The 15,883-nt window shown below is 37.6% G+C and overlaps 1 protein-coding gene across 2 annotated transcripts in view; it reads right to left on the bottom strand.

The window, feature by feature from the left end:
* Positions 1 to 902: 902 nt before the first annotated feature.
* Positions 903 to 15,883, bottom strand: part of GDA (guanine deaminase) — a 31,981-nt gene continuing 17,000 nt past the window's right edge. For both annotated transcript variants that reach the window (XM_042826868.1, XM_042826869.1), the window contains exons 9-14: positions 13,332 to 13,429; positions 12,562 to 12,629; positions 11,695 to 11,841; positions 9,971 to 10,089; positions 8,901 to 8,928; positions 903 to 7,541 (exon numbers count right to left, since the gene is read on the bottom strand). In XM_042826868.1, coding sequence (XP_042682802.1) covers positions 7,471 to 7,541; positions 8,901 to 8,928; positions 9,971 to 10,089; positions 11,695 to 11,841; positions 12,562 to 12,629; positions 13,332 to 13,429 — 531 coding nt within the window. In that variant the 3' untranslated portion in view covers positions 903 to 7,470. The remainder of the gene's footprint in view (positions 7,542 to 8,900; positions 8,929 to 9,970; positions 10,090 to 11,694; positions 11,842 to 12,561; positions 12,630 to 13,331; positions 13,430 to 15,883) is intronic.

Below are 15,883 nucleotides of genomic sequence, written 5' to 3'. Positions count from 1 at the left end.
GGCCTAAGATTTATGAATATACCCAAAACCTCACATTTTCAAGCAGGTTTACATGTGCTGTGCTCACATCTGAAGTTTACACTGCTTTGAATAGATGGGTCAGCTAAAATCATAACAGGGTATTCTAAGAAAAAACTGCTATTGTCCAAACTGAAATGTTAAGAACCAGAATTCCTATGCTGAAAGCCTAAATGGACTCTTCTATTAAGAACACGAATCTACAAAGCAGTTTCATTTTGCCTTTCCCCTGTAATTTGAATGACTTGTGCTGATAAGTTGGTTGAAGAAAATAGAGAACAACTTTATTTCTTTTGCACATGATATTGCATTTTGTTGATAATAACTTGCACATAATTTTCAAAAGTGTAGCATACAATTCCTCAGTGTGTAATTAGTAGTTTTCCTATGGGAATTTTTGTTTTAAGGAAATATGCCCCTGGTATGTTTCAGACACACTATTCTATTGTAGATATTTTTATGCCTTGAAAAGTAGGGAAGTGAGGAAAAATACATGAAAGTGGATGTGACCTTGTGCTTGCTGCTAAGCGCAAGAAGAAAGTATTCCAGTATAGTCTGCTCGTACACAAAATAATAAAAATGTTGCAGAAGCACTTGCTGTGATGTATCAAGCCAGAAAGTGTGGTAATGAAACTACAATAAATGCTCGAAGAGTTCTGAGTCTGAAAAAAGTCCCTTAAAATTATCATATTATATTAAAAATTGTCATATATACAAAACGTGTTTACAAACCTCTACAATGGGTGTGTCTGAGTTCCCCAGGAAGCAGGTACATTCTGTGCTTCTCTTACACTTTGCCATGTATTACTGTCTTCATTGTAAATTTTTACCTTGTCACCTTCCCTTTCTGTCCTCCGAAGTCAAACTCAGAAACAGATGAAGGCTGGTGTAAACACAAGGCCACTTTATTTTGTTTCAACAGTACATAAATTCCCACTTAGCACAATCAAAAACAAGCAGAACAAAGGCAATAACGTACACCATTTTTCCAAACACACTGCTCTTTCTTGAAATTATGCGTAAGCACAACAGGTAGGAGGAATTCAACAGCATAACTCCAAATAGGCATTTTTCAGAAAAGAATCAACCAGGACCTACAAACAGGTGACAAGCTGACAAAACCAACGACCAGAATCAGAAAACCTTACTCTGCTGACATGCCCATCTCTCCTCTGAGGAAAGAAGGCTCATACTGAAGCAATGGTTGACAGTCCCCGTGCTGCTATCTTCAACAGCTAAGCAGAACATGTAACCACTTTTTAAAACCTCTATCAGCAAAAGCTTTTAATGGACACACAGCCCAGCTCCAAAGCCAGAGATCCGCCAGACACAGAAATGGGAAGTTCAGTTAACAGAAACATTGGTCCCTTCTATGGAAGGCTCAGTTTTGTATTTGAAGGTGCCTAGGGGCTTGTGGCTAAGCAAGGCTTTCAGTGGCTCAAGTGCAGACCAAGGTAAAATATATTTCTGTTTATGTCAGCTGCTCACAGTTTACATTCTGGTCTTGGCTGTGCTTGTTACCAGCTGACTCAGGTCATTAAGCCAAACACTGAGCCCACAAATTGCGTAAGAGCAATAAATAATACTCTTCTTATGGGACAGATCTTTTAAGTTAAGTATTAGGTGGGTGGCTATGAGATTGTTTTTCAAGCCCAACTGCACTCATTCATCCTAGCTATTTTCCAATTAAAATGAAGTCTGTGAGAAATCACAGACCAAATAGAAAGTCTAAGTCTTGAGCAAGGAGAAAGGATGAGCCTAGGCATAACTTGTTGCATTCACTTCTGCACAGATCACTGTCACTGCAGAAATCACAGAGACTGAAACACATCACTCCAGCTTAGGACACTTTCCAAGAAAAAAAAAGTTTCTTATTGAAATTTCCTGGAAAATATCTTCAAAAAAAACTTCTCAGACTTTCGAAGAAAAGTAACTGTTTTATTAACCTTACACAACAGATTGTTGCTGATACCCTTTTGGTCCCCCAAGAATTGTTTTTGTTGCTGTTTTTTATTTTGTAAAGAGAGCCCAGCAGATGTCATTTGCTGGCTTCTCTGTTGAAATAAGCAGTTGTTTTACACATATTAACAGGGCTCAAAACTAAACTGTAGGACAAAGTTCCTAGTACATGTGAGATCACTGTTAGGTAGTGAACTAACACCTCAAGCTGATAGTGCAGTTTAAAATGCATTGCGCTCTCTGCGTGATCTGAACTTCAAAACAATCTGATAATTGAATCAGCTTACTTGCAGGGACTCCAGTCATAACAGAGGCTTGTATTCCTGTGATGTTGAACTCTTGTCATCACTGCACCATGAGGCATGTGACGGGATGCTGCAGGAGGCAGTACTGGTGCTCCCCCTATGGTCAGACTGCTTTAGTATCTGACCTGCCGAATGCCAGATGTCTTCATGTTTCATAGGAAACATGAAGATAAACATAATATTGTATTAGGTTTCTTCTGGAGTTGTTGCAAGTAGCTTTAGTTTAAAGTCTTGAAGTAGAGAGGAACAACGTAACAATTAGCCATGGTAATTTGGGCTCTTAATATTTTAGCATATAAATAACTGGCTCCCTTCGGAAATCTGATCTGTTCCTGGGCCTTGATGACTTTCTGAAGAAATGAACTCTGTGATTTAACAGAACTGTGCCTGAAAAATTTTCTTCTTTCCTTAGCACTTCCCACCTAAGACTGCGTTAACATGTCATTGTGTCTCATTGTGTCTTCTCTGATCTAGCTTCTTTCTATTTTGCATTATTTTGCATTCTGTTGCCTTTTCAAGTTACATTTTTTCCTGGTCATTTCTCAAATTTCTCGTGTGCCTTGAGTTTTCCTGAATTCCTTCCACTTGTGCACCATCTCCTTAGAGATAAATTGCTCAATGCTAAACACAGGACTGCACATAATGCAAGACTACTTATTTATATCAATCCAGTGTTATTTTAAAAGCTGCCCAACCTATTATCTGTTACAGATTGTTTATGGAAATGCTGGAAAAAAATTTAAAGATTTCTCTGAGAACTACTGCTAATATGATTTCATATTAAAACTGAGATATTCTCTGAAAGGATTTAGATATTTTGTTTTTCAAAGCATGCATACTCTTCTTAAATGTATAATCAGGAAGAGTAATGTCTTTGCTCAGTAGACTTGCAGATAGATAGCAAGACTGATTAATTTTTGCTAATCTGCATTGCATAATCATAATTTGAATAAAAAATTATTTCTCTGTAAATTTTTTTTAAGCATAATATTATTATTCATGTCTGATTTTATAAAACCATTATAGTTGTTTCATTCATGAGTGTATAATCAAAACAGGATCATTTTAACATTTCCTTTTGAAATAAACTGCAATTACAATAATGGAAATGCTCAGTACAAAGAACAAATACACTTTTTTCTCCATAAAGCTTTCTGACTGCATAAAAGCACAGAAGAAATATAAACACTAGGTCTAGCCAACATTTTAAAGTGCAGAACTCCACTTGCCACACATGAATAATTCAAATAACACTGCATAATGCACAAGCAATAGTTACTCGCATTTCATTAATAATCGAAACCTGAAGTGACACAATGAGATCAACATATAAGAGTAGTTCAAATACACTCCATTTATAATTAGTTAGTGCTCATCTGAACATTGAACACGTTAAGCATATTGCCCTAGCAAGCAAGCTTTTCACAAATTACCCTTATTTTTTTCTGTCTGAATGGTGTGCTGACACGGAACACAAAGACACATCAAAAATAAAGATCCCATCCACAATCTGTCGAGAGAACTAATGGGGACTGGCATCTGGTACAGCTGTGTGTACATTTTTCCAGAGGCTCTATCTTATGTCAGTAGCACAACGTCAATTTATGCTGACTGAAAATTATCCCGATGTTTTCTTCTACTTAGTCTTGTCCCCATACTGTGTGGTTGCCTTATTTTTATTTTTTATTTTTATTTATTTAATTTGTTTATTATTTTTTTGAAAGAAGGAGGAGAAAAGAAGTTGCTTTGATTTGTCTTCTATGCCAGTGAGTATGGAGGGGGAGTAGTGTAAGTCATATCTTCCATCAGGGTTTGTTTTTTTTAAGACAGTAGTGATGTTTACACACCACTAATTGAACATTGCTTCTGCTTGCAGTGTGGTTTTGGTATACAACAAGGAAGTTTCTCTTCCTTGGTGGAAACTATGCTGGAGGTGCAGTCACACACACCAAATACAGTCTCTAGCAGAGACTGTAAGAGCCTGAACCAGTGACCTGGCCTGCTTCAGACCACGTATGCAGTGGAGTACAAGGAATCAGACTTTATGCACGCATTGGTTCAGAGCTACAAGTCTCAGCAGTAACTGCTGTCACCTACTGATATTCTCCTACTGCACCAAGCATCTCTACAATCTGCACATAGTCAAAGAATCCTGGAGGCTAATAAATACTTTGCAGCAGGATCCTTCCCCAAAATTGCTTCAGAGAGGTCTGACTACTGCATCCTCTGTATCTCCAAAACCAGACTTCGTCCGTAACCTACCTCCCATGGAAAGTTCTGGGTCTATCTCAAAGGAACTTTTTTCTGGCATTACAGAATTTTTACATTCAATTCTATTTAGATGCTACTTTTGAAACTACTTTCCAGTTTGTTTGTTACATGGCTGTATCAATTCTTCCACTGGTCCCTCTAACCAAATTCAGGTTTGTCACCAGCAATGTATGGTGCTGCAGAAAGCCCATGGCACTGCTATTTGTGGGCAGAGCTCCTCCCCAAGCTGCAATTCTGGAACATCAATTCTCTAAGTCTGCGTAGTGTCTGACTACCAGACATCAGATAAGCTACAATCAAGAAGCTGAATTCCTGACTTGTGCTGGAATTTAGCAAGAGCCAAACTCTCACATGCCAATATTCAAATCCAAAAGTTATTCCCAGCAGATATTCTAGACAGTCCCTTTGTAATTGGGCCACCAGCAGTTTGGTGAGACAAAGCTTTTTTTCTGTACTCCTAGTTTGCAAATAATCATCCCCTCCCTCTCTCCAAATTTTGAAACAAACACTGAATCACATTCTTAACACTACCACAAAATAGCAATAACGTCAGGCACATCTTAGACTATCACTAAAATAAAAGTGTTGATATAATTCATAACTCTGGAAGCAAACTACTATAGCATGAAAATACATAGTACACAAGCCTGCATCATCTTTCTCTGTCCCAGAATACATTCCTCAGGAAAGCCAAAGCTGCAAACAGTGCAACTCCTTAAGAATAGTTTCAGACAGTAACTGAAGGATTAAAACATGTCTCTCACAGATCTTTGGTTTTGGAATGTAAAATTTGGTCAATTAATTAAATTCATGTCAAAATTCATGAGGAAAAATGTTCCCTGAATCAGGAATCCGAGTTAAAGAACTGCAGGCTGTATTTGCAAAGAAGGTGTGCTACTATGTAGTTATAGGACATGTGAAAAACAAAACTGTTGTGACATCCTGATGGAATATGAAATCTCAAACCTTAAATCTCTAATCCAAAAGCCTTAGCAGTGATTGAACACAATGGATACAAAGAGCGTAACTCGTGTAATATATGGCACAGAGTGATGCCGTGTGAAGTTACCTGAGCTAGCTCTAAATGAGCAAGCAGTGCAGCTGCTTTCAGGTGGCATATGCAAGCCAAAATACCATGCTGTGCAGTAGGGCTACTCCATGACAGCAAAAACAAACAACCAAACAACAACAACAACCAACAACAAATAACACAAAACACTGAAAAAGATTTCAGGTACTTTAAGTGCCTAATCCAGGTTATGGTTCCACTGTACTGTCCCACGTAGTCATAACCTGAACAGTGCGTAAGCTCCAGCAAAGCTTAAAGTCAGAGCAAGTTGTTAAAGATATCAGACCAAACGTTCCCTTACACAGACAGAAATTTAGATGTTCATGCGGTTACCTCTCTCGTTTTAAGAGCACAGCGAAGGGCTGTGCCTTTATATCTTTAGAAGATAAATGTGTGAAATAAAGCTCAGCAAAATCAAAGGTGTTTGAAGCAGGCCATACTCAACAAGTATGTATAGCAGGTAGTGCAATACTGTATCCACTAAAATTAAAGCTTTTATCCTTTGCACTGCAGAAAAAACAAACAAACAAAACAAAATAAAATAATAACAATAATAATAATAAAAAAACAATTGTAATAAAGAAACAAGAAGTATCCCCATTCTCAAACTGATCTTGCAATAAAAAAGGCTGTAATAACAAGTAGGAAAATAGACTTTTTAAGAACACAGACTACCAAAATTAAAAGGGTACATTTTTTTACCTAGCATTGTACAGGGCTGTAGTTACTGTTCCAGTGTTGAAAGAAAAAGAGCACATTCAAGCTGAACAGCTTTTTTCAGTAAGGAATTACACCTCAAGTGAAAGGCGGTAACAGCCAGAGACAGCCTGTTTCTGGCGGATTTTGTTTTAAACCTGCCCACTTCTGCTACAGAAAGGAGAAGAGAAATTGTTATCACCCACAGTCTAAACAGTCAGGAAGAAATGAATTTGGTAAGGTTCTACAAGAGGCTGAACCAGAGGAAGCACTCCCTCCAGTCCTGAAGATCCTATTCATTTTCTGCCACAGAGAAGCCCACTCAGGCATCTCTGTACCTGTTTTTGGTTTGTTACAAGTTTCATTCAGTGGTTGCTTACCTGAAGCAGATTCAGTCAAATGGATAGAGAAGTGGTGGAAGATTGGGCTGACTGCTTCCAGATGCCAGAGCAACATTTAGGAAATGCTACTTCAGCTTACAGCGTCACAGAACTGTGCAGTCTTTCTGCACTCGCAGCTCTTCGACCAGTTGTGTATTTTTTACTTGCTTCTTCCACCAGTTCTATTATGTCTGACTACTAATGACAAATCTGAGTTTAATGATAATTAGAACTCTCCGTTATGTATAGATAGATACTTATGTTTTAAAACAAATGAGTATTTTAAAATTAACCGCATAAACAAAAATGAAAAACATCATTAAATGCCCCCAAATGCCACTATTTTTTCCATACTTAGCAATAATATAAAGGAAATTACATTCTTCTGTGACATTCATTATTTGCAAAAATGATTTACTGGCCATTTTTTTTTCAACTGAAATAACATACAACAGTGAGAGCTTCCTTGCTCTTCTTAACACTTTCTATGGTATTACTGAAAGAAACACCAATTGTTTATTTAAGAAACTTACCAAATTCTTAGTCAACGCACATGTTATTTTTGCAAGTAAATTTAGAATTTTGTTTCCTCTTAGAACTGTGACAATGTTTGTCACGTAATTCCTGAAAGGTCTAACAGAATTTTTCAAATTTGCAAGATTTAAAACAGAAATGAGGTGTCATTCCAAATGATCAGGCACTGTTTTAAACAAATATTTTCCAAATCAGATACCGAGTAATCAGCAGAACATTTTGCAGAAGGGAAATGGATTTAGACTGAACTTGAAAAAGGAACCACTTGCTTCCCAGCCACGTACACTTCAGAAATATTCCGGTCATCACCTGAAATAACAGTCAGAAGAGAGATTTGCACATAAATCTCTGCACTGATTTAATTAATTAAAATGCTGCAGTCCCTAGGTTCAGCTTTGGAATATATAATTTTCAGTTACCTAAATTCATTTCTTAAAACTGAGAAACTGTATTTCCCTAACGATATTTCACCGTAAACAACATAAAGATCAATGGACTGCCATCGTTTCTTTTAAAACGTAAACACAGCATCCAGCTGCTGCAGTTTTGTCGTGTATTTTGTACGTGTTTATGTTTTGCCAGAGGATAGGGTCAGCACAAAGGTCACAGACAAGTTAAAGAAATGCCTTTATCTTTTCTTAAGTTTAAAGCAATGAGATAATAAGTGAAATGATACAGCAAGAAAAACAAATGCACCTAACCACTACTACATGAGGATAGCAACAGTGATTAAGATACATCACCAATTGCCTTAATACTTTACCATCATCCAGATCTGCAGGCACTGGGGAGCCCCGGTTGCAGCAAGGATTTGGAGAGCCTTTCCCAGCAACTGGGAGCATCTATGCAGTGCATCCATGCATAGGTGAGGTCTCCAACTTCGCTACAAGAGGGTCCAGCTTTTATACAGTTGAATAACCAAGTTCAATGAGGATTAGGTGGAAACATCTGGTTTCATTCTCCCTCTGGATTCCACCTCAAACCTGGCCAGAGCTCAAAGATGAACCAAAGAAGTCTGTGTACAATTAGGCCTTGTCACTATGCTTCTAAACAAGGAAAGTTAACACATCCTCACAACACTTTATCTAAGCTACATCTCTTGCAGCAAGATGTTTTGTTCAAGATACATATTTTGCTAATGATCATAAATGTCTTGCTAATGATCAGACAAGGATGGCATAAAATGCTGTGTTATGAGATTCATCCAGAGGTAACCTTTGATTCAAGGTCTACTGTTCAGGCCTTTCTACTGCAATTTAGTAGACACAAAACCTGCAAATGCACATCCATACAGAGACAGTTGTTGCAGATTATCTCAACTAACACAGATATCAGGTGGCAGTACCAGTCACCTACTACAAGAGCAAGTGGCTTGCATAAGTCATTTGTTCTGAACTGGTGATTGGCAGTGCATAAAGAAAACCAATGCTACTTTATTGCGAGTCACAATTTAATTCATGCCACAGATGAAGATAACTGTGGCTACAAGTCTGGCAGCTAAGCTTGTGTATCTGCCCATGCCAAATTGCATACTTTGCTATGTCAGAAAGAATAAAAATGATACCATTTAATTTTTACTAAGCTGTTATAAATGAATGTAAAGCAACCTCCACACTGTGTCAGAAGATCAGAGACACACGCAGTAACACAGGAGTATTCTGAACATACCTAGAAAGAGGAACTTCTGGAGATAGTCCTGTGAGGAACAGGAGAAAAACATTCAGCAAACCATATTTACAGTCCCAAATCAAAATTATTTGAAACTGGAAACAGCTGATAACAATAGTTTTCCTAAATATGCTGATGAAATTACAACTTAGTCTACATGTTTTCTCATAAATAATTTTCATTAAAGAAGCCGTATTTGTCAGGAAAAAATATTGCAGAATTCTGACAATATAGACAAAAATATAAATAAAACAATATTTTAGAGCTCTCCAATGCATTTATTTATTGAAAAATAAGGCAAAATTCTAAGCATTTTTATAGTCCTAGGAACTGATAACAGCTAAGAAGGTTTAGGCTGACATTAAAAAACACTCATTCTAGACCTATTTGAATTGGGAACAAGATTTCAAATTACAGAATTTAATCCAAATTCTTGTAGCTGAAACAAAGTAAAAAAAAAGTTACCTCATCCATTTATGCACACATTTCTAAGTTAACAGGGACAGTGATAGCCTTCTGGCCTCATCAGTAAATGTAAGTTTCTGCTGTTCACTGAATTTTTTTAATCATAAAAAAATTTGTTTGAGAAAGTGTCCCCATTGCATAACACAAAAGGTTCTCATGTTGCACAAAAGCTGTGCTTTGAACTCAGATTAGCTATCTTTAGCTCTTCCTTAAGTATACTGTCCTAGTGAAGCCATGGTAATTCAGCCTTTATCTGGGAACAGACTGCCATTCTTGAGTGTGAATTAAAAACGTTAACTAAGTTGCTTTTTCTTGATGGCAGTGCTTTGGCACTGCAAATAGTGAGCTCTCATGATCAGCCAGCTCTAATAGTCTGTGCATCAACATGCTACATGCATTTCCTCTCCCACTGACATACCTATGCCTCCCACTGAGGACAGTAACCTTCTAAAAACACCTCTGCACCTCTTGGGCTGAGCTACAGACAGCAGCAGGGCAGTTCGCACAATTCTTGTTACTGGAACAGCCACAAAGAGACTTTCATGCTGGCTGTATCACAGACCTTTGCCATATTATTTCTGGATCATTAATCTTGATCAGATTACCTCAAAAGTATCAGCAGAGAACAAGTCGAAAGGGCTGTCTGAGGCCTTAGTGTTGATCAGCAGTGCATCAAATTCTTTGCCAACCTCAAAGTTCCCAATCACATCATCCAGTCCTAGAGCTGAGAGGGAAAGCACGCTTATACACAGATCCTCAGTGCCAATCTCTTTCTGTTACATGAAAGCATCTGAGAACTTATCTCAGGTGTTTGTGAGTAATGAAAGAGTATAAGAATTTAGATGAATGCATGGAAAAACATGGAAGTAAGTAAATAAGCAGGTCAGCAATGTTTTTAAGCAACTTTTCCTTAAAATCACATGTATTTTGGTGAACCTGTGAAAAGTATCTGTAAAAGAAATCTGGGAAACAACTGAAACCTTTCTTTTAATTTTTGTTTTTTGAATATTCTCCTCTGATTTTGTGTCATTGCAGATCCTACATATAGACCACTAGCTGTTAAAAGCGGAATAATAATTACTAACAATGCAAAAATATCGAAGTTCTAAAAGAGGCAGAGAGAGGAAGTAAGAGAAATAATGATACATAATAACATTCACTTGCTAAAGAAGCCTAAGATCTACTTGTTTATGTTTACAAAACAGCTTAAGTATCTTTAGCAGGTTGTACAGACATATAGTTACAATAGTAGATAAAAACAAGCTGTGTTGAGAGGATGACTATGGGTAATTAGTAACCAAGTATGGTGAGAGAAATGTCGTATCCAGATATGCTGGTCCCATGCCCAGCTGTCAGGCTTGTCTTATAGCCTGTTATCCAGCTTTGTTAATACAAGCATCACTGCAGCCTCTGCTTGGTTGCACAAGCACTGAAAATCTACAGTTTCACCAAGAGTGAAAGGGGGTACAGAGTACCTAAACATAGACATTTGAGGCTTCTTGGAAATAATTCAGGATAGCCTGAAGATGTTAAATCATCTGCATATTCAATCCACTTTTCCAGTATTCAGAAGTTGAACCAAGTTATCAAAAAAGGGTAATATCTGCACAGAATTTGTCCGCTTGTTTTCAGCTAGCTCCTGTCTGACAGAGGAAATTCAGTTATAAGTAGTGCATGCAAGAACTTCACAATATATCAAAAATGTTTAAACTCCTCAAAATGGTGAAATATTCTGTAGTTTCTACTATAGTGATGTATTCTCTTTATGTTTGTGTGCGGAATGCAATTTTTCAAATAAACACAAGAGGGTGACAAGCATTTAGACTTTCAGTAATAAAGAAAAAAAATCTTTAAATTTCCCCAAATTGTACTTATCCATGCTACTGGAAGCTTGTATGAATAATTTATATTCTACCCTTGCAAGTGACAGAATAGTTCAAAACCAATAAATAAAACAATTTTTCTTGTAATCTGAAGAACCCAGACAAAAAAAATATGAGAGTAAATAGGAGGGGAAGCCATCCATCACTCTTTCTAATTGGCATGACAAAGTTACCAATGATTAAGGGCTAAGGATCTTTCAAAGAAAATATACTGCCCTTGAAAATCATTAAGATGCTTTTATTAAACTGTCAGTATTAACAGAAACACATTATGTCACGATGGTGGTATTGCTACGAGATGGAAGAATATCTCAAAGCAAGTATAGTTTTGAACTTCACTCTGGAATTAGAGAATCTGTGAGTTTCAGCCATCTTTTATACACAGAGACATCGTATCAAAAATAGGGGTGGTTTTCTGTACATATTATCAAGAAATTTCTTCTTACCTTGGCTTCCTCCTAGAGTTGCTAGTCGAAAAGCTTCTTTAAGAGTTAGTCCTGCTTCACTCACTTTATTAATTTTAAGGGTGTTAGATGCTATCACTGTTTTTCTGATAGCATCAAGCATAGAAGCTGAATATCCACCAGCAACATCTAGAAAGGATCAGAAATTCAGAAACAAGCTATGGGAATAACTTTGGTAAATTATTATGAGCTTTACTTCAGTGTTACAAAGTGTAGGAGGTGTTAAATGAAAAAAGTGTAATGTTATGCACTGTCTTTAATTGTGTGATTCCTAACACGTGCTCTTACATACAAGGTCAAATAAATAAAGCACAATGCAGAACAGAAACCAAAATCAGAAAAGCTGCTACTCAGGCATTGCTCACTCTTGTGAAAGGAACAAAACTTGCCTCTTTTTTTTTTTTTTAACCACTTCCAGATAGCGATAAAAAAGTAGGTCCACAAGTTGGAGGCATGCTGGCTTTCAATATAAGTATGTGGGTATGTTTTTATGTTTTTGTATGTTTTAGCAGGACAAGGGGAAATGGTTTTAAGTTGAGGGACAGAAGTTTAGTTTGGATGTCAGGGGGAAGTCCTTTACTATGGAAGTAGTGAGGTACTGGAACAGGCTGCCCAGCGAGGTTGTGGATGCCCCATCCCTGAAGGTGTTCAAGGGCCAGTTGAATGGGGTCCTGGGCAGCCCAGCCTAGCATTAAATGGGGAGGTTGGTGGCCTTGCATATGGCAGGGCAGTTGGAGATTCAGAATCCTTGACGTCCCTTCTAACTCGGGCCAATCTGTGATTCTGTGATTCTGTTTTTGTGTTTTAAATGATTTCTACAAGAGATTCTTCTTAAAGCAAACTACCAACCTGTGCCAAGGCCAACCTTCACATTGTGCTTCAAAACATTTTTTACATTTAAGATGCCACTGTGCAACCTAGATTGGAACAAGAAATGTTTTCTGTGAGAAACATACATTATAAAGTTGGTTTCTGCAATTTAGTAAGGGGTAAGATTTAGGGCAATTTCATGAAAAGGCTTCTCAGAGCACACGTGACAGATCAAGTTTTCTAGACGGGGATAGAGCATTTACACTCATAAATCTGGGTGACAGATTTTAACCACTAAAAGTAAAAGCAGATTTTCCTAACAGAATGTTTTAGTTTCCAAATAAAATAGTTTTAGTGTTATCTGCTGAAAATGAGCTCACAGCACATCTGTGTGGAAAGTCCAAATATGGAGTAAAATATACCCCAAGAAGATGGGAGGTCTTTTCACAAGTGCCAGTAAGTCATGGCAAACAAGATAATACTAATTATATTAAAAGCCAAATGACATTTTAACAATTAGTACAGTTCCCCTGTCATATACTATTCAGTATCTCATTTCTGTTAAAATAACTAAGACTATGCAGCACCTTCCCATTTTGCAAAAATATGTAAATATTTTTGGAGAGAGGGGAGCTGGCCTGAATCTGCCATTAATAAAAAAATTTTAAACAAGAAATATTCATATGTATGTGATTACACTCAAAGATCACAAGTCAGTCCAGAGTAAACTTCTTACTGTTGGATTGAGGATACTATGTGAAAATCAGCTCTATTTAAATGTAAACCATTATCTTCTTTTATTAACTTACGAAAAGTTAGAACTGGGGCAATGCGCAACTGCAGCTCCACGAAGATTAAAAAGACTCAGCTCTTCTTCAGAAAGATGACAGGCATGAGCCATCACTGTCTAAAGAGAAAGAGAATCACCAATTTTATTCAAAGAAGCATTTACTTCAGTGCCCACAAATTTTTGCTGCACTGCTTTCAGTTGCCCATAGGCCATCTGTTACCAGGAAGGGAAATAAATGCACATTTTGTATGAAGCTCTTGAAATCAAGAGGGGAGCAATTTTCATTAGTAGGCATGACATATTGCTTCCTCAGGTTTTATTCATTTACTGATACAAAAAAAAATAAAATGCTAGGTGTTTCGTGGTAGCTGTGATTGTCACACAGTAGCTGCATAAAACAAAAACAAGAACACCATACTCAGCATAACGCTGTTGCAACTTTATTATTTGTATTCATAGCTACCAGAGAGATGAAGTATTGGGATCAGAATTGCAATGATAGAAGTGGAAGACTGTGTATTTTGAACTCCTAATGTGTGTCCCATTGTCTGTAAAGTTTTGAAGAAGTAGACTACATCTGAAATATTCTTTTAATCAAACTAACTCATTTGCTACGTGTCTATGTTAGTTTTCTTGCCCTACATTTCTGATTTTAGAAATAAGTATATTTTGTATACATTGAACAGAGAAATATGAGACAGTATCATTTAACAGGACATAAAACAATGGCTAGATCAGCCTACCTCAGATTACCTCAGATGCCAAAAACCCACTCAAAGAAAAGAATAAAATATGGCAAGAGGTGTTGGGCCTTCCAATCTAATGATACAAATGACAAGTGCACTGGGGCTATTTTCACTGAGCATCTCCTAATGGCACTGTATCTTTTCCTTCCTTACTCATTAAGCTCAAATGAAACTCAGATAGTAGGGTGAATAGTCACATCTTAAGTTAAGGACAGAGATTTGGTAGCTACGTCAAAATGCTGTCATTTTATTTTAATTGAGGTAATTTGTATATATGTATATATAGTCTAGAGAAAAGGAAGGTGAGAGAGACCTCATCATCCTCTGTAACTATCTGAAAGGAGGCTGCAGTGAAGATACTGGTCTCTTTCCCCTGATAACAAATGACAGGATGCGAGGAAACAGCCACACATTGCACCAGGGGAGATTTTGATTCAACACTGATAGGAATTTCTTCACAGAGGGCATGGTCAAGCACTAGAACAAGCTGTCCAGGGAAGTTGTGAAGGCCCCCTCCCTAGAGTATTTAAGAGACATGTGGACATGACAATAATGCTTTAGTGATGGGAATTGGTAGATCAGGTTGATGGCTGAACTTAATGACCCAGAAGGTCTTTTTTAACCTAAATGATGCTACGATTACACAAAATATTTGAGACACAGCCCTGAAAAAGATAATTTAAAAAATAATAATAATTTGCTATCTTAGTACTAATGTCTGGGGAGAAGTGAGTGCTGTTTTTTATGTTTATATTTAATAGGATGCTTCCTCAAAGAACAAGGAGCCTAGCATCAAACGGCACTGGCAATCCCAAATTTCAGTATCCACTGTCAGTGCTGTAGATATAAACATTTGACAGAATTGAGTCTTGTTTTTTTTCTGGCACAAGTATTGGCTCTACTACACTGAAAAAGCAAACAAACAAACAAACAAAAAAAAAAACGTGGACAGTGCATTGCAACAGAACAAAATTAATTAGTAAATTAGTATTAATAAATTAGTATTTAAGTAGCTTGTATTGATTTCTCAGGTAAAAAAAGACAGTAAATACCTAATTTACTTGTGGAAATTTTCAAAGACAGTAAAGGGAAGTTCAATAATTAATCCCTATCAAGTTTCCAGCTTTCCTTTGAGCCTTTCAAAATTTTAAATTTTAAATATGAGGAAAACAGAGTACTGCCAAAGAATTACCAGTCCTGTATTATCAATACTTCCTAGTCTCCTTCCAATCCTACTGCTGTCAGTCCTCTTAAGATCCTTGAAAACAGGCTCAGGGAGCATAGAATCATAGAATCACAAGGTTGGAAAGGATCTACAAGATCATCTAGTCCAACCGTCCTCCCATCACCAGTGCTACCACAAGCACTAAACCATATCTTGTAGCTCCTCATCCAGACGCCTCTTGAACACCGCCAGGGATGGCGACTCCACCACCTCCCTGGGCAGCCATTTCAGTGCCTGACCACTCCCTGAGAGAAAAAGTTCTTCCTCATGTCTAACCTAAACCTCCTCTGGTACAAATTGTGGTCATTTCCTCAGGTCCTGTTTGTTGCCTGCGAGAAGAGGACAAACCCCTCCTCACCACAGCCTCTCTTCAGGAAGTTGTAGAGTGCAATGAGGTCTCCCCTGAGCCTCCTCTTCTCCAGACTGAACAATCCCAGCTCCCTCAGCTGCTCCTCATTAAGATTTGTGCTCCACATCCCTCACCAGTTTTGTTGCCCTTCTCTGGACACGTTCCAGGGCCTCAGTGTCTTTTTTGTAGTGAGGGGCCCAAAACTGGACACAGTACTCGAGGTGCAGCCTCACCAGAGTTGACCACAGAGG

Source organism: Centrocercus urophasianus, unplaced genomic scaffold (genome assembly GCF_019232065.1).
Source record: "Centrocercus urophasianus isolate 14NV4802_14NV808 unplaced genomic scaffold, USGS_Curo_1.0 seq_27, whole genome shotgun sequence".
NCBI lineage: Eukaryota > Metazoa > Chordata > Aves > Galliformes > Phasianidae > Centrocercus > Centrocercus urophasianus.
The sequence above is the reverse complement of the archived record's forward strand: the minus strand, read 5'-3'. Positions and strand labels throughout refer to the sequence as shown.